The sequence below is a fragment of the Sylvia atricapilla genome, chromosome 2 (genome assembly GCF_009819655.1).
Source record: "Sylvia atricapilla isolate bSylAtr1 chromosome 2, bSylAtr1.pri, whole genome shotgun sequence".
Classification (NCBI taxonomy): domain Eukaryota; kingdom Metazoa; phylum Chordata; class Aves; order Passeriformes; family Sylviidae; genus Sylvia; species Sylvia atricapilla.
Genome location: NC_089141.1, coordinates 34440838 through 34459163, shown reverse-complemented (window position 1 = coordinate 34459163; position 18326 = coordinate 34440838). Strand labels below are relative to the sequence as shown.

The window sequence follows — 18326 nt, the reverse complement described above, 5'->3', positions numbered from 1 at the left end:
TCAAGTTTTGCTTTGTTTCACACTTTTTTTTTTTATTTACCTCAGCCCACTCTGTGGAACCCAATAATCCAAATTCTTCTGCATCCCAGCTAGCAAAAATAACAGTCCGCCTAGGTCTCCAACCTGCAATTACATAGTTAAACTTGAAAACTCAACTTATACTTTAAAAGTCTACTGACCACAGTTAATGGAAATTGCTTTAAAAACAGCACTTAACTGATATAACAGTTAAAAAAATGCTCCCTAAAATCCTAAGAGGAACATATAATTGCAGAGGTATTTCTTCTTAATGCAATATTTTCCTTCTGCACAGCTAAGAGGGTACCATTACACTCACAAGGGAATAAATTCAGCCAACTCCCACGCAATGCTACATATGCATCCTTTCAAGGAATTTACATCTTTCATAATGAGAAATAAAACTTTCTGCAGAGGTGAAAATTTAAATCAATACAACAGCTTATGGAAGCACTGATCCTGCTGTTTTTTTCATATCCATCATTTTACATCTATAGTAAGTTACCTTCCATTTTCATTTTACCAAAACTCCGTACAATTTCTTGCAGAACAGCAGCACCAGTTGTTGGATCAATACCACCAAACACCCAAGAGTCTCTGTGACCACCTAAAATAATATATCTGTCTGGAAACAAACATACAGTATCAATTTATAATTAAAAATGCATTTGGATTACCTGTGACTTCTTTTGACTGCATCTTTACTTGTATCAAAAGAAATATGAAGTTCCATACCAGTGCTACAAGTTTATTTTTTAAGGGAATCTGCAACCATTCACTTACTTTAGTAAGGTAGGCTACTAAAGACAAGAAATATTTAATAAATATTTTTCCATCTAAAAGTCTTTCATGTGTATAACCTGCTAATATGTATCAATGGTATAATATTAAGGTCCCAAATCATCACTAGCTTTCTGTAATGTGGATGATGGTAATTTTTGCAAAGGCAAAATGTATGACTGATGTAAGGGGAAGCCAACGGTAAAATGATAGGCATTATAAAAAAAAAAAATTCTGACGTCAATCATTGTATTTTAATGGGAATGCCAATGACAAATTCTGTGATGGGAAGGACAGAAAAACTATTAAAAATTTCTCAAAACTCCATATTATATGATTGTCTAAAAAACTTGGTTAGAACATAACTACAATTTCAACAAATGCAAAAGAAAGAAAGAATTAAAACCATCAAGCACCTGATGCTCACCTGGTTCCAGAGCTCCTCTGAGGATGCCAATGACGTTGTATATTCGTGTTATCTTATTGCTTGTATGAACATGCATTCTGACTTTTCTGAAATGAAAGGAAGTGTGGAATAACCATTTCTGAGTAATAAACCAATAAAAAAACCAATGCTAATAACACATAAACCAGAGAGTTTGTGCTTCTGTGCCTTGTGTTCAGAACAGATCCAATGTGTATCCAGCATTTTCATGCTGCCTCAGGGACCCATTTTTTTATTTCAGTTTAGCCTTCTGCTGATGCCTTAGAAAAAGCCTTTGAGCTTTGGGCCAGTCTATAAATTTGCAAAGATTTACAAAATGTATTGCATTTTTATTTATGGGAATCAATCAGATAATTGTGTACTCAAGGAATAAATGAAAAACGTGCACAGTAATTAAAAGTATGTCTACATTTTGACCAAAACTATAATTGTGGACATACAGAGGTTTACAAAGAATACACTTGGGTTTTCTAGCACAGATCCATGTAATAATACAGAACTTGGAAAAAAGGTCATTAGAAATATTCATCCAGCAATAGACTGAAATCTCTGTTTAGGACAGCAGATCTAAGTGATCAAGATATATCAATCACAGAATTACAGAATGGTTTGGGTTGGCAGGGACCTTAAAGGTCTTCTAGTTCCAACCTCCCTGCCATGGGCAGGGAATCTTCCATTAGAGGCAGAAAACCTTCTACTAGAAGCAATTTTTTCTTCCCTGTGCCCCATCAGTAAAATCCACTCATGAAATTTTATAAGAACAAAGGGAATCCAGATATTTAGAGAGATAAAACTAATACAGTATACAGCCCCCTTAACCTGTGGAAGAAACAAAGCACCAAACAATGGGCGGGGGAGGGGTTGTGTCTGGCAAAACCTCAGGAGTTCCACATTTGAAGTTATCTTTTCAGCAGCAAATCTACATAGCTGTCAAAATCAAAACCTGCTTTGGGACAGCCACTGGATCTTTTCCCAGAAGATAACTGACACCAGTGCCTTGAACGTGCTTATACTTACATACTTTCCATGTGCAAGTGACTTTCTACCTAGAATCAAAAGGTGCATTTGTTCATTTTGATATGGAACTACTCTGAGAAAGAAGTATGTGTAGAATTAATCCATATTTACAACAACAACAACAACAACAACAAAGTTACTCTACCAAGTAGGAAGATGTTAAAAATTCGACTCAAAAATACAAGTTTTGTGGAGGAATCACATTGTTTTCTCACTGCTGTTCTTCAAGATACCTCAAATAGCACTGTGATTATGTCAAATATGCTTTCTCATTTAGTTATTCCTACTTCATTTTCAGCTAGTGTTAAAACAGAACAGAAAAGAATAATGATAAATGAAGTCTTTATAAAATTATGTATTCAGACATACCCTTGTTATTCAAGAGATGGAGTAGTGATAATGATACACCATTTTTACACACTGTTCATCAGAGTACACTAACAGTTCTCATTGAATAATGCCTCATGTAAAGTGAAACTATTTTTTTGTGGAAAAGTGATCTTGAGCTTTGTTGCAATTTATTGCCAAATGTCATTGTCATGTGGTCTGATCTTCTAATTTATAATCTTTTTTTAATTCAACTTATCTTCAAATTATAATAATTATCTCCAAATGTAACCCTAACAGAAGAAAGTAAGTCTCTCCAGAATATCTCTAGCTGTGTTGTTTCAGTCTTTTCCTCATAGGGATTTTTTTTCCAATATTGTATAAATAGGCAAGTGTTAAAACAGACCTTGTAGAAGAGTTGCCTGTGAATCCTGGCCCTATGTTATAAGACACATTGAGACTTCCCTTCCAGCTGCTGTCTGGAGCTGCAGGTCCTCCCATTGCACTGTGAAGTGAAAACCAAGACATGCAATTGACCATTAGGCTGAAACCTTAAATTCTCTTAATAATAATTGCAGCAAAACCTAGCTCATTTTACAAAATTCTTAAAAGCATTCTTGCAAAGACAGATTGCTTTGTGAATTTTTCACATTTTCTGAAGCACACATTACTACAAAAGAGTAGCAAGAAAGTAACAGCATAGATTTTGCCATCTCAATATGAAAAATCTGCACATTTGTCAATACTGATTTCTGGAGGGGAGGACTGATGTATACTCACCGCAGCAACACTTCTGCATCATGATATCCAATGGGATGAACAGGGATTTTGGGAATCCCTACACCTTCATTAACTTTATACCTGAATGTGTACTCTGAGAAACCAGAACAAAATGTCAAGTTTATTGCATTCTTTGCAACTTTTACCAAACTGGAAACATCTTTGAGCAGAGCAGCCACCAGCATGCATGATTCTTTTTAATACTTACACCATTTCTCACACACTGCTTCTAGAAAACCAAACTGTAATGGCAAACCCAGCAACGCATCTGCACAGTAGCGCAAAACATGTCCCCACACTTGATGCAAGATTTGCTGTCCAACCACATTATAACATCTCCTCCAGGCTGGCTCTGGGGCAGCCAAGCTGGTGTGTGAGGTGCAGATAGCACCTGTGCAGCTGGCTGACAAGCTACAGAGGATATCCACAGGTGCATTTACCTGGGTTGAAGACAGACACTGTCTCTCTGAGTCTGCTGGGCCTGGCACATGCAATCTCTCCTGGTTTTAGGTTGTCCTATGCCCTCAGTGGCCAAACAAGGCCATGAGCTTTCCTATATAGCCATCCCATCAGCACCCAGCACTGGCAGGCATCTTAATTCAAACTGAGTTTAGGATGCCAACAAGGACAAGAGAAGAACATGGTGCCAACTTCTGAAAGACGCCAGGATGCTCTTATTTTTGCTAAAGGGATTTTATTCCCCTTAAAAAGAATTTTAAACTGGTTTTTTTCTGCCTGGAACTTACGACCAGAAAGGAAACATACTTCCAAGTAAAGATATTAGTCCTCTTTGATGACAAACTATAACCTAGTTCAAACTGGTTCTCTTGAGAAACACAGATATTTTAAAATGGCTATAAATTCTTAGTAATTTTAGTAATTTTCTGCTGCTTCACAGTCCGTAAACCTACACATCCTGCTTTTTTAGGTGTCAAAATGGTGAGACCATACAAAGAGTTTCCTAGAAACTTTATTCCCCTGCCTAACTGAAACTAGTTAGAATGACACAGATAGAACTTAGTCTGCAATAGAAAATTAACTACTGTCAATAGGAATTTCAAGCAGCATTTTTCTGTGCATCTGTGCTGAAAATAAATCATTTTCTAGTGCCACACTTTCAGCAGCAGTTTATAAAGTACTTGATGGCCCAGGCTACAGAACTTGCACTCACCTTTTGCAGGATAACCTGGTGTTAGAGGGTCCCCAGCTCCATTCAGATTTAAAACATTCCCACGCTGAACTCCTCCACCTGGAAGGTTCCAGCCATTTGGATAAGGATCTACTCCTGGGGCACAGTAGTCAGCAGGATCTGAGTAAAGTATGATCCCTTGGGCTCCTGCTAATATGGCATTTTTAACCTGTGAAATTATTTGCTTTTAAGATGTGGCTTTTTTTTTAAATGCAGCACTAAATCTGAATGTTAAGATTTGCTTTCGTGTAGACAGTGTTAGAATATGAGTATGTGAAAGAGTAAAAATTACCCCAGATTCAGCAAAAGAACTAAGCATAGTGAAATGCAATATGTTCATTATTTGTGTCAAACCTTTAGTCATAGCTCAAGGCTATGAAATAAAGCACAGAACATAAAAAATGAGGCACAAAACCTGACCACTGCCACCAGTTTTGCCAGATTTGTTGTCTAAAATCAGAGATAGTTACTCAGTTTCTGTGCATCAGGATCCTTGTCAAAACACTACTATTTCAAAGTACTGCAGTTCCATGGATGGCAAGTATCAAAAGACTTGGCTCTGTAAACTACTTGGTTCCCTAAACTATTCTGTTAAAAGAACTGCCTAGGGAGCTTGCAGTCATCTCTGTCTAAGGAGTTTAATACATTCATCTGGTTTTATTGTTTTGGAAGATATTCTTAGACTGCAGTCACAATGGATGTATTGCAGGCTTCCTTCTGCTCATATGTTCCAATGAACAGCCCTTACTAATTCCCTCAGGCTCTACCATTGAACAGGGTCTGACCCACAAAGGAAAAATTAAAACACAACCCTTACCTTGTTTCCTCTGAAAATCTTTCCATATCTGGCAATGACAATCTTTCCTGTACAGTTAATTCCCATTTCTCGTTCCAGCTTAAAAAAATCTTCTGTACGGCCATAATTCACATACACCAGATCTGCCTGGGCAGAAAACAAAAACAGTGTTGTGGCAACTGGTCAGTCAACAAGCAAAGTACTCATTATCAGAAATACAGTTTCATTCACTATGTATGACAGAAGATTTTTAATTTTTTTTTTTCATTTCTACAAGTGAGATCCCGTGTCCTTAAAAAGAATAGAAAAAGATATCCACAATATTCTATAGGAAGCTTTGGGTCAAACTTCTGACATTTGAATATTGTCCTGCACTTAACAACAATCTTAAAAACAAGCTGGAAAATAAACCAGAATATTTTGGTAAACTAACAAACTTCTCTGGCTCTGACAAAGCAGAAGTATGCCTTGCATACACAAATACTCACTACTATATAATTTCACTCATTTATGTAATGCAATGTTGTCCCTGAGCTATTCCATAATGAATTAGCAGATTAAGTGAGGAACTTCTGTGGCGTTTGAAGGCATTCATTTAATCTAAAATGTGTTCCAACTTGATATAAATATTGCTACTTCTACCTGTGCCTTAAGCAAGTCCTCCACATATGACTGAATAATATGGAGCAATCTGAGATGTATCCAAAATTTTTCATCAAGATAAGAACATTTCACTTATTATGTGATTCAGAAATTAGCAATCTGAGAAAGCTCTTTTTTTGCCATAATATGTGGCTTATCTGTGCCTAAGTGCTCTTTAATTAAGACAAGTGGTAATTAAAATTACCACAAAAATACTTTGAGAAGTTGGAGAAATCTATCCATCTATCTATCCCAGAAAGTGTTTCAAAAAATAGGTAATAGTACCATTACATAGTTTCTTTTCTTACCTCTGGCACTCCTTGTGCTGAAAAAGCATTATATGGTGGCAGTATATCAGTAACATTTTCATACCCCTGTGGAGGTGGTTCAAACAATGATGTATTGAAAACCTATCAAAAAAATAACAGTAGTTTTTGGTCAAACATTCTAGGCACAAATTCACACACTAAGTAAACGTTAATTATAGTTTAAAACTGAAGTCAGAAGAGACAGTTATTCAGTTTCTGTGCATCAGACTCCTTGTCAAATAACTACTATTTCAAAATACTGCAGTCCTGTGGATGAAAAGTATCAAAAAGCTTGGCTTTTGCCAAGTTATTTAGCTTTGTCAGCAGCTAAAACTATAGTTTCCATAAATTGATAAGAAAAAAATACAGTTCTAACTGGTACACATAAGTTCAAACAAAAACACAGGATAGGATTCAGAGCTGAAATTTTGTAATAGAATGCAGATGTGACTACAAAGAGACAGATCGCATGTCAGAAGATGCTCATCCGTCACTGCCTGCACCTAAGGAAAGAAGTATCTGAGAATTGCCAGGAAGTGGTGACAGTAAAAGCATCTGGTTCATCCATGCCATCCCAGGTGTCTTTTGGGGTTTCTCCTACCTGCATTATTATTCTCTTTCTCTTATCAAATAGTACTCCAGGTAAACATGCTGACTTTTATCACTATGTATTGTAACTCTCATGTTGCTTTAAGGTGCACCTCCACCTTTAGTCACCTTGTGAGATTGTAGCTGAGACACTGTTACAGGGTTTCTTAAAGAACCTCCCCATTATTTTATTAGCTTCTCCAAGCTCGTGTCATCCCTGAGCACCTATTCCTTACTTTCCACCCTGGCTCTTCATCCTTACCTGTGTGCTATGGACCTTCTCTAGCAGTCCCCTCTCCTCTATGCTTGTAAGAATTTACATCTACTTCTCTATTTTCCCAGTTATTCAAAAGGGAGACATCCATCCACTGACTAGTTCATAAGTACTTCCAACACTAACTTAGGAAACACCATAGGAAGCCAGTGGGATCAGGTTCAGGACAAGGGAAACAAGGCAATACAACATAAAATTGATAGCAGCTCTGCAATTCCTTACCTCAGCATGTTGTGGAAGCAAATATTGTACAGGTGTTCAAGCAGGGTTTGGATAGGTACTTGAAAAAGAGATGTAATGAGGGTCACTGACTGGATAAACGCTTGGAAAAGGCCTAATGAGGATTTTTCAAGAGACTAATTGCAGCACATTCAGAGAAGGCCTGAGCTGAAAGCAGTTAGACTCTGGAGGAACTGCACACCTGAAGTACATTTCTTTGTTCTTAAACATCCCTGTGCATCCACTAAAGGCTGTTTATGGAAACAGGTTTATGGATACAGCCTAGATGTATCCTTAAGCTGAACCCTTCGGTAGACCTTACAGTCTACTGGTGTTAACTGCAGCATCTCCACATGTATGAGTTCACGTGTGAGATCTCAGCCACTTTGCTGTGTTTTCTGCAGAGTCTGGAAAACCATTTCTAAATACGAATTCCTGTTGTACTGGAATTTTTTTTAAAATAACATTTAGCACATGCTGAGCTGAGTAGGTGAGAATACAGAGGAAGACACTGGGGGTTTTTTTGGTTTTACAAAAACATAGTTTTGTCATTGAAAAGATCACCTCATTCCCTTGGTCATCAATTACTGAAACATAGTTTGGTTGCTTTTCATTTGGGTATGAAAGAAGCACATCATAATTAACAAGTTCTGCTGAATCCAATCCAAATTCCTTCCACTGGCCTTGAATTTTTTTGGCAAGAAGAAGATTCTGTTCAGTTCCTGCGAGGTGAGGCATCTTGGTAAATGAACTAGAATAAAACAGAAAACCACTAGTAAGCAGCAAATGAAGAGAAACAATAGTGAAATAGGATCAGTGTATAAAGCTAATCTTCAAGACACATTGCATGGACAGTAAGGTCTTACAGTTTGAGCTGTATAACATTACTTATCAGAGTCTGCATCAGGACATGTACAAAATACACTCAGAGCAGAGGATCTTTCCTGAGGCCTTAAGGTAAGTCAGCTGAACTTTTTTCTTTGCATAACAGGAATAGCCACATCTACACACAATCAATGAAAATCAATGTCAAAGATTCAGCAAAAGAATATTAGCTGTATGCAAGAAGCAGAAATAAATACAGGAAAGGTACGCATTCAGTAAGGAGCCTTCCAGATAATTCTGGTATCTGATCATGGATTTGTACTGGTGTCATATGTCCTAATGCCTTAATAAGTTTGATTTGAAAATCATTACATTTAATTATTTACACAGGTTTGCTCTTTTTTCTTAATCAAAGCCTGAATAACAATACCTTTTTAACAACATTTACTTCCATATCAGATACAGCACATAATGGTGATATATAGTCACAAACAGAATCCAGTCCCTCTGGGCTACCCTACAGAAATCTGTGTACAATTTGTTTGGCCCATTGGACAAGTAAGGAATGGTGAAAGCTCATCAGTCATCCAGGTATGCTCCATCAGCTTCCAATTCCTAACAGGCTACTTGTCAATGGCTGCCCCACAGATGTCAGATACCAACAATTACCATTAATTAGTGGTAGCAAATACCATGATTAATATCACTTTAGCCTGTCATTCCAGACTCTTTTCAACTCCTGTTCTGCAGTGTGCACTTCCTCAGTTTCCAAAGGAGAATGATGTTTAAAGCCCTGTTAAAGTCAAGGTAGTTACGGCCACTCTAATGTCTCCACTCCTGCAAGTAGCCAGTCATTTCCTTACAGAATATGCTGACCATACAAACAAATAGTAAATAAATGCTGACTCTTATTTCTGCCCTTCATGTGTTTGAAAATAGATTCCAGAAGGATGTTTTGTCACCCTTCTAGGCCTGAAGCTGACCAGCTCAGAGTCTCTCCAGGTTGCCCTCATTAAAAGGGAGGCACAAAATCAGCTTTTTTCAGCCACTTGGGGCCTCTTTCAATTATCAGAATTTCTCCTCTACAGCAACATTGCAATCATAACATAAAGGTCTTTCACAAGAGTCCCACCTGGCCCAGGATTTGAATCCAGACTTTCTAAGTAGACCACAACCTTTTGCTCTCCACTGTTGTTGTTCCCTCCCTTTAAACTGTGAGGGTATGCACCAAAGTCTGGAAGCAACCTTTGCCAAGTCCTGTTACTTGTTTGCTTCTTGCACTTTAATTCTCACTAGTATTTTAAGTACCTTTAGTGCCTTTTAATTCTTTAAGTATACTAATTACTACATATCCTATCAGGAAAAACGCACATGATTGCCGGTTTGGGTTTTTTTTTTTTCCATATTTTCCCTTCCAAACAGTTTAATCCTTTTCAGAGCTATGATTCAACGCTAAGACCAAAACATCTGCATTTTCTGAGACTTAGGTTTTTCTCCCCATGTGATAAAAGCAGATGTAATAGTCTGAAAAATGAAGAATATGGATCAGAATTCTCAAGTTCACTTTTTTTATGCTTTTGCCAAACTTTTTGCAAAGTGTGTTAACACAATTTCTCTGCATTTCTTGATTTTTATTTGAATTTGGGTTAAAAAAATCCAACTAGCATGAAGCATTTGGCCCATCACCAAAGGAAGGAGAAAAATGAGAAACCACTAATATCCCATGGCCGAGAGACTCTGGCATAGTTACAGAGCTATTTCAGGCTATGTTGCCTAGATTCTCAGTCAAACATAATGTTCAGGAACTCTCCAATCTACTGAAAGCAAGAAATACAAAATAAGATTAGGCCTGTAGACTTAAAAAGCTAATCAATGTATGAAACCTTTTGGGTTTAGACTAAATGTATAGAAATCAAATTTGTCAGTAATGTTTTGATGTTCTTGATGTGGGTGCTGACTTACATGCTGAATACAAACATTTTACTAACCACAGTTAATATCTATTTAATTTTCATATGAATATATTTGTTCCTCTACAGAAAATATAAATATACACAATAATGTGGGTTTTTTCATTATCAGTGGATAATGAAAAAGTATTTTTATATCCCTAGCATTTTACATGTTTTGAAAGAACTGCATGGACACACTATGATGCAAAAAAGTATATTTACTAACAGTTACATCCTGCAAGCCTTAACCAACATTAACCAACACACATGCTGAGCATGGACAGAGCCCTTTATCTCTGAAACAGAAAGCAGGGTATAATGAGATGTCAGAGCTCCCAATTAACAGCACATTATCCAGTATGGCCACACTAAAGGACTTTTAAGTTGTAAGTACACATGCAACTCAGTGCCATGCAAATTTGTAGCATCAATTTTAAAGAGATTAATTTTCTACTTAGACTAGCTGCTCAAACTTAAAGTTTAAAGGGACACTGAATAGATGATAAGTCAGATGTTATTCAATGTCAATCATCCCTAACACAGAAGAATCATCTCAGTCTGAAAGAAAACAAAGTTATCTGAGGTTAGAGCTTCAGATACTTGTGAAGGAAAAAAAAAAAAAGCACACTTCATTAAATCATGAAGATGAGAAATCATGAAGACTGGTTAACACTGGCACTAATGCAGCTGAGGGAAGTACACTTGACAGCACAACCAGTTCAAAAAGGCAACTTCAAAAACAGGGAGGGGGGAAACAGAAGAATTGTAAGCCTCTCATTTCTTCCCTCAGACATTCTATACAAACTAAGTACTTCCAAAGCATCTTAAAAGCTCTGCTTTCAGAGGCCCTTCCTTAGAGCTAATGTTATCACTTCCTGGCTTTTTTGACTGATAAAATTGTTTAAAAAACGAGGCACAAGACTTACCGAAGAAACTTCCTGATGTTCTCTGCTTTCATTTCAGCCACAAGTTTCTGTCTCACATTTTGGTGGACATCTGAAGAGTTGGAGTTTTTCTCGGTCAGTCTTGCAAACCATCCTGAAACACATTTGAAAAGTTTCCTAATTAGCAAGAATATCCTCACATGTTTGAGCACAGGTGAACCTGTGGTACTAAACAGCTAAAAGCACGAGGATGAATAGGGCTTAGAGCACCCTCTGTCAGTGTCTGAGGGCTCAAGCAGAAAAGTAGAGGCTATTTAATTGACTGAATTGCCTACAAATGACATAATGAAAAGAGTAAACCTTAAATCCTTGGTAAATCACCCTTTTAAGGCAGACTAATTTCTCATTAATTTTAAATTATAGTTTAAATTCTCAATTAACTGTTTGTAGTGTGAGGTTTAAACTCCTGAAACTCATGATGAAATTTCTTTATTTAGCTTATGCATGTATTTTAAAATAGTTGTGCAAGCATATTCAAAGTAAAGTCCTAGGACCCAACAGCCACCCTTCCAGCATTGTAATAATTACAGACTTTGGGAAAGGTGGGGTTAGTCTATTTAATAATTAAAAGAATAAAGTTAACTGTCACCCAAGCCAGTTTTAAAATGTTTATTCAGTAGCCAGAAATAGTACTAGAAGATGGTACATCAACTGTATGAGTCTGTCTTAAGAAAAAAAAAAAATCCTTTCATTAATATAACAAGACAATCCCAAACTGGGAAAAATTTCATAAGACAAATACATGTGCTGTCACATGCACAGTATCTATGACCTGTTAGACTTAAATACAGTTGTAGTAACACTCTGAACGGAACAGTGATGCTTGATCAGACAAAAGGTCTATCTTGCCCAGTATCCTGCTTAGGAGCAGGGCCAAAGGATGACGTTCAGGGAAATGTATAAGCATAGCACAAGCATCAGAAATTAGCAGCTCAGGGATCTCCTAAATTAAACAAATATTTTTTATATTTAATAGCCCGCATGGATTTTTCTTTCATGCTTTAATCTTAGGTTTGAGCTACAATACAAGTTTAAAAAGGACATGCAATTTTAATTAAAATAAAATGCTGAAGTCGCTTCAAAAAAGAATTTCTAGTAAAGTTCATTGTGCATAAAGAAAACTTCAGTAACTTGGCTGTCAGTCAAACTCCTCCTCTACACACTACCCTTAATTTCTAAAATAGCAACTGAATAGGAGCATTTAAAAATATCTTCAGTAAAAAACAGGAAATAAAAATTAAAAAAAAAAATCTGTGAGATCTTGCAATCACTGAAGTCTCAAACTTTGCATTTTCTCTTTGAGTGCCTGGCTGCCTGTTTTGGGAAGCTGTCAGTTCACCAGGGCTCCAAGCACAGAGCCGCTCTGTTCCTCACTCCCTGAAGACTGAAATTGCCAGATAGAAAAGCTGAGAAAAGCAGTGGGACGAGTGCTTTGCCATGTCCCTAAAGAGCAGTGTAATCTCCCTGCTTGTGTATTAATCACAACAGGGGCTGCACACAAGTGTGTGCAGGGGAAGGAAGCTGGGGGCTGAGCCCCTGGCTCTCTGTACTCACCTGTGAGAAAGCCCAGCAAGAAACAGCCGAGCAGCCCAGGGCACACCAGCCACACACGGAGGGTGGCCTTGCTCCTGCTCCCGGCCATACGGTCAGCACTGGCCGGCAGCTTGGCAGGCTCTGAGGGCTGGCAAGCAGCTGCCTTCCTCCTCCTCCCCCTCCTCCTCCTCCTTCCACCCGCAGCCCAGTGCTGTCCCTGCCTTCTTTGCTTCTCAGTTCTCGTGCTGCCTTACCAGCCTTAATCCCTGGGTGATGGCAATGATACGGTTTTCCAAATGCAATAAAACTCTTCCATTTCTTACTCTCACCCCACCAGACAGCCCCTGTGTAGCTGGGTGTGTAAGAAATCTCTGTAACAAATATGTATCCAGGCTGTACACTGAGTATTGTACATGTAGTATTCAAGATGCTAAATGCCTACTAATTATTAGGACTTTCTGGTTTTGAAAGTTCCTGTTTTAGGCTTGTTTGCAACCTGTCCCAGTAGAAGTGGCCAAGAGGTGAAATTAAGGGAAACTTGTCTCCTCTTTATCAGCGAAAGAAACATTGAATTGCTTCCCTTTTTAATCCATAGTAACATTAATCCTCAGCAAGGAATGTACATGTAGAGCAGCTGCGAACATAATTTAGATTGGCCAGTAAGAACAATTCCAGACATCACCCAACTAGGAAAAGTCACAAATTTATGTCCTCTATTCTCTAGCTACTTGCACTTAAGATTACAAGGTACTTAAGGTCAAGTTTTCCTAGTCTAATTTAGTCAAATCCATCAGTATCTCATGGGGAAGGAAACAACTTCAGCCCAGGGAGTAGTCAAAAAAACACATTCATTAAATAATCACATTTTGCATAAACTTATTCTGACCCTGTACATCACTCCCTGCTGCCAAGTTCCTTCATGGCTACATGGAAGCCAAGACTGATCTTTCTGGAACTGAGGACCTGCCCATTTGAGACCAGTTATAGATGGCTGAAGGCAGGAAAGTTTTTCTGGGAGCGTGGGCATGCTCCAAATTCCTACCATTAACTCCCAAAGTCGATTTCTTTGTGAAAGAAACATCAGTACTCTGGTTATCACAACTTTCTTAAATACATTATGATGAGCTGAAAATATTCAGAAAAAGCAGAAAAGACTGGTTAATGTCCTAATTACTTAAACTAAGGCTTTTCAGAGAAAAATAACACCACTTGGGTGTTCCACAGCATTCATAACCACTGTCTTAAGCACAGGGATGTATGTCGTTGTTCAAATGATAAGCAGGTCCAGTCTCGTGGTTTTTTCCTGTCATTTCCCAACTGCTCATAAACCGTCACAAATTCTGAACAGCAATGACGTTTCACACCAGCATCTGAATTGACATATACAAACCAGATGGAATTCCACCTACAGAACTCATAAAGAATGAGCATATTGATGTATTATTAGCATTTATATAGCACCACAGGTGTAGGACTGGCACATAATAGACAGTAAAGTGACAAGGGCTTTTGGAGATTACTATCAAAATTAGACCTCACATGATAATATCAGTGGAGGAAGAAGGTAAGAATAGCAACTGTGAGAATGTATAAAACGCATTTATTTCTTTGCGAACGTCTTTTTAAAGTGACAAGGGCATTAGCAATGCTAAGGTTGAACAACAAACAGCAGCCAAATGGCTTCTACCACGTAAAATACAGTCCTATTACTATTAGTTACTAGTTGTGACACGTTCTTACATGCCATAGATTAGCCGCAGGTGGAGTATATTATGCTACAATTAAATGTGAGTATAATGTACAATGTAAATCTGTCTTCAGTCATATGCTCTCCTCAACAAAACTAGGGCAGGAAGTAAGATGAAAATGCTCATGGGTTGAAATGAACAGAGGGGTAGCACTTGCTGATTATCATCATTAGCAAAACAGATTCCACTCAGGGAAAAACAATTTATTACAAATTAAAATAGACTTGGATAGTGAGAAACAAAGGCAAAAATTATGACATCTCCCACATTGCAACCATTTTTTTCAGCTTAACCTTCTTTACTCCCAACTGCTTTGTGTCATAGGCTTGCCAAATGCAACACAGGGGCCATCCTGGGATCAGGCCAGACATGCTAGGGTATCTAAACTGTGATAAGAACCTAACTTTAGGCACTTGAATTATTCTTTACTGACAGTGTGCATTTACTAAAAGAAAAACAGCCAGTGCCATTTGGGAGCTCACGGAGTGTCTGAAACCTCTAGACAGAACAAACCTGTACAGGGCAACATTTGTGTCCTGCTCTGGAGTAACAGCTAAAAGCCAGGTGAGATTTCTTCTGAATACCGCTCTGTGCAGCCAGGATGCTCACCATGGCCTGCACCATGGGCTCCAGGGGAATCTCTGCTCTACCACTTGCAGCACCTTCTTTCCCCTCCTTCTGCACTAACCTTGGGGTCTGCAGGACTGTTCCTCCCACACATTTTTCACTCCTCTCTAGTCTGGCTCACTTGCTTCTGCACAGTAACTTTCTTCCCCTTCTAAAATCTGTTATCTCACCACTGATGGACTCAGCTTTGCCCAGCTGCCATCTCAGAGCTGGTTTGCATTAGCTCTGTCAGACACAGAGGAAGCTTCCAGGGCTCCTCACAGAAGCCACCACTGTAACCCCTCACTATGAAGATGTTGCCACATAAACCAAATATAGATGTGGACAGACTTTCTAGTAGGGACTGTTGCAATAGGTCAAGTCATGATTTTGAACTAAAAGAGGGTAGATTCAGACTAGATACAAAGAAGAACTTTTTTAAAGTGAGGGTGGTGAGCCACTAGCACAAGTTTCCCAGGTGGGTGGTGGATTCCCCATCCCTGGAAAAATATTTACGGTCATGCTGGACAGGGCTCATGAGCCACTTGGTCCAGCTGAATATGCCCTGCTCACTGCAGGGGGGGAGAAGACGAGATGGCATTTGGCCCTTCCAACCCAAACTGTTGTGTTCTATGAATCAGCTTTGTGTGCTGTGGAGGCCAGCAAAAAGAGTAACACTACTACAGAAGAATTTTTATTGCCCCCCTGGGATCATATCTGTTTGATATACCAACATTTTGTATTTGCTTGCTGAAAGTATCCCTGAGTTATCTCACCTACAAACTCCTTAGAAGAAAATCAGCATATGAAGGCTGAGTAACTACCCTTCACTCAGGTGAAACAGAAGTGAGATGAGGTTTGGTTGCATGCATGCATATGCACACACACACACACAAAGCACACATCACTCAATCACAAAGCCAGAGGTGTAGTATGAATTCTTACAAATACTCCTCAGAATAACTGGAGTCAGAGAAAAATGCTCCTGGCCTGTGAGATCCAAAATAAGGCATGTGAGGAATGCAAAGTCACATATGTGAGAAGGTGGAAGAAGCTGCTCCAATCCAAACCTCATCTCACTCTTAGCTGTTATTGATTATCTCATTTTGCACCTAAGGAGACACCTCAGAGCTCTTTAGATGGTGAGCTCTTTAGCCCAAAAACTCACCTTTCTTTGAGTCCACTCCTGTCCACATTCATTAACCATCCTGTTATTTGACATGGGCATTTCCAGGTAGAACTAAGATATTACCCGTGTGAGAGACCTCCACAACTGCATTGCTCATAACAACTGAGTATTTTACTCAATTTTGAAAACACCCACTTCAATCTAAGTTTAATCAAAGGTTTGAGGCTAAAAGGAGATAAGACTAACCCGAAGTAGTCAGAGAAATTATGCAAAACAAACTGAAAAATTACAGGGTAAAAGGATTCCTTTTCTTAGCACAAGTGAGAAAAAGGGTCCAAACCATAAACTCCTGACCATACAGGAGTTTTACTTCTTTAAAGTAGTATCAATTTTAGAATTATCATGAAAATCATTAGTTACTGCATATGCCTCATACTGAGTTCAAGAGTAGTGAGAACTGCTCATTCTGACAGTGAAAACAAGAGTGAGGTTCACCTGAAGCTTGGAGCACCTGCAGGTAGTTACACTCTACTCACTTAAAACACATAAATCACAAAAAAGCTCAAAAACTGTCAAGGATACACATGCCAAATGCAAAACTAGCATGCATTTGTGTGCTGAATGCTATTCAGCATGAATTCTGCTATTCAGGCAAGTAGTAAAGCCAGTAATACTACATGAAACACTGAATGCCAGGGCTTGTAAACTGTAGGTTGTAGCTGCTCAGGAACTGGGCCCTAAAGCTTAATATCTCCAGCAAGATAGATACACTACTGTTGTGCTGCTTCCTCTACTGTCTGACTAAAGGCTGAACTCATGGCTTGAGAGACCAAGAGAAACTGATCTGTGGGAAAGGCAGCTCTGGCAGGAAAAAAGGCAACCGGGGAATGCTCAACTGCAACTTCAAATCAGTAGTTTCCTTCTGACCCTGCCAGTTGCACAGCCCTTTGAACTCTCTCATGGCCTCTGCAGCCTTTCTATCAGATTAAAATGGTAGTACATGTTCATTCTTTGAGTCGGACTCTCTCTTATCTTCAGCTTCAGGAGACCATTATCAGATTCCAGCCAGAAGTTTACATTGCTGGCAGCTGACAAGTGCAGCTTGCAAACTTTGACCCCTTCTTCCACAAGAAGAATCTACCCAGTGAGGCTGAGAGAGTAAAGGACTGTGCACTGAACACAGGGACTGTGCACTTCACCTTAAGGCCATTCTTCCTTGTCCTTATAAAAGTCCCTCTCCTGCCTTCTTTATGCCCTTTAGGTACTGGAAGGTGCTCTAAGATCTCCAAGGAGCCTTCTTTTCTCCAGGCTGAACAGCCCCAGTTCTCTCAGCCTGTCTTCACAGCAGAGGTGCTCCAGGCCTGTGATTTAATAATTCTCCTCTAGATTCCTTACAACAGGCCTTTCTTACACTGGGGCCCCAGAGCTGGACACAGCACTGCAGTTGGGGTCTCATGAGAACAGAGCAGAGGGATAGAATCCCCTCCCTCAACCTGATCACACTTCTCTTGGTGAAGCCCAGGATGCAGCTGGCTTTCTGGACCACAAGTGCACTTTGCAAGGTCACAATGAGCTTCTCATCCACAAACACCTCCAAGTCTTTCTCCTTAGGGCTAGTCATGATCCATTCTCTGTCCAGCTTGGATTTGTGCTTGGAATTTCCCTGACCCAGGTGTAGTACCTGGCACTCAGCCCTGTTGAACTTCATGAGGTTCACACAAGCCTATGCCTCCAGATTTTAGCCAATGGGAGAGAGAAAAAAAAAAATCTGTTCCTGTATCCTGTTCCCTGCAGTGATTAGGGAACAGGCAACAGATTTTTTAATGGATGTTGTTGGTAGTTTATAAGTGAAACTATGTCTGTATTTTGTGTACTCCTGGGCCAGGACATTGCATATTATCTGCTATTGCCAAAAAGGGCCCTAATTAAACTTAAATGTAACAATGTTACATTTAGGCCAGGGATTAAAAACTTATGTCTTCTAGACTGAAAGAAAAAGTTGCTGAAGCAGCATATAGGTCACATAGGGAAAGATCTCCACAATTTTGGAGTTTGGCACTTCAGTTCATCTTCCTCAGCAACAGAAAAATACTGTTATTGCATCCACCTGGTCAACAGGAGCAGTTTACTGCTGCCCCTCTCTGCATGGTGGATTTGGCGTATCATTGTCCCAGTTGCTGCAGACAAAATCATCTAGGATATGATA

At 39.0% G+C, this 18326-nt stretch overlaps 1 protein-coding gene across 1 annotated transcript in view; it reads right to left on the bottom strand.

The window, feature by feature from the left end:
* Positions 1 to 12746, bottom strand: part of LOC136375657 (N-acetylated-alpha-linked acidic dipeptidase 2-like) — a 30577-nt gene extending 17831 nt beyond the window's left edge. The window contains exons 1-11 of the mRNA XM_066341297.1: positions 12659 to 12746; positions 11087 to 11198; positions 7948 to 8134; positions 6303 to 6404; positions 5374 to 5499; positions 4539 to 4725; positions 3368 to 3461; positions 2994 to 3092; positions 1226 to 1311; positions 524 to 643; positions 41 to 123 (exon numbers count right to left, since the gene is read on the bottom strand). Coding sequence (XP_066197394.1) covers positions 41 to 123; positions 524 to 643; positions 1226 to 1311; positions 2994 to 3092; positions 3368 to 3461; positions 4539 to 4725; positions 5374 to 5499; positions 6303 to 6404; positions 7948 to 8134; positions 11087 to 11198; positions 12659 to 12746 — 1284 coding nt within the window. The remainder of the gene's footprint in view (positions 1 to 40; positions 124 to 523; positions 644 to 1225; positions 1312 to 2993; positions 3093 to 3367; positions 3462 to 4538; positions 4726 to 5373; positions 5500 to 6302; positions 6405 to 7947; positions 8135 to 11086; positions 11199 to 12658) is intronic.
* Positions 12747 to 18326: the final 5580 nt, after the last annotated feature.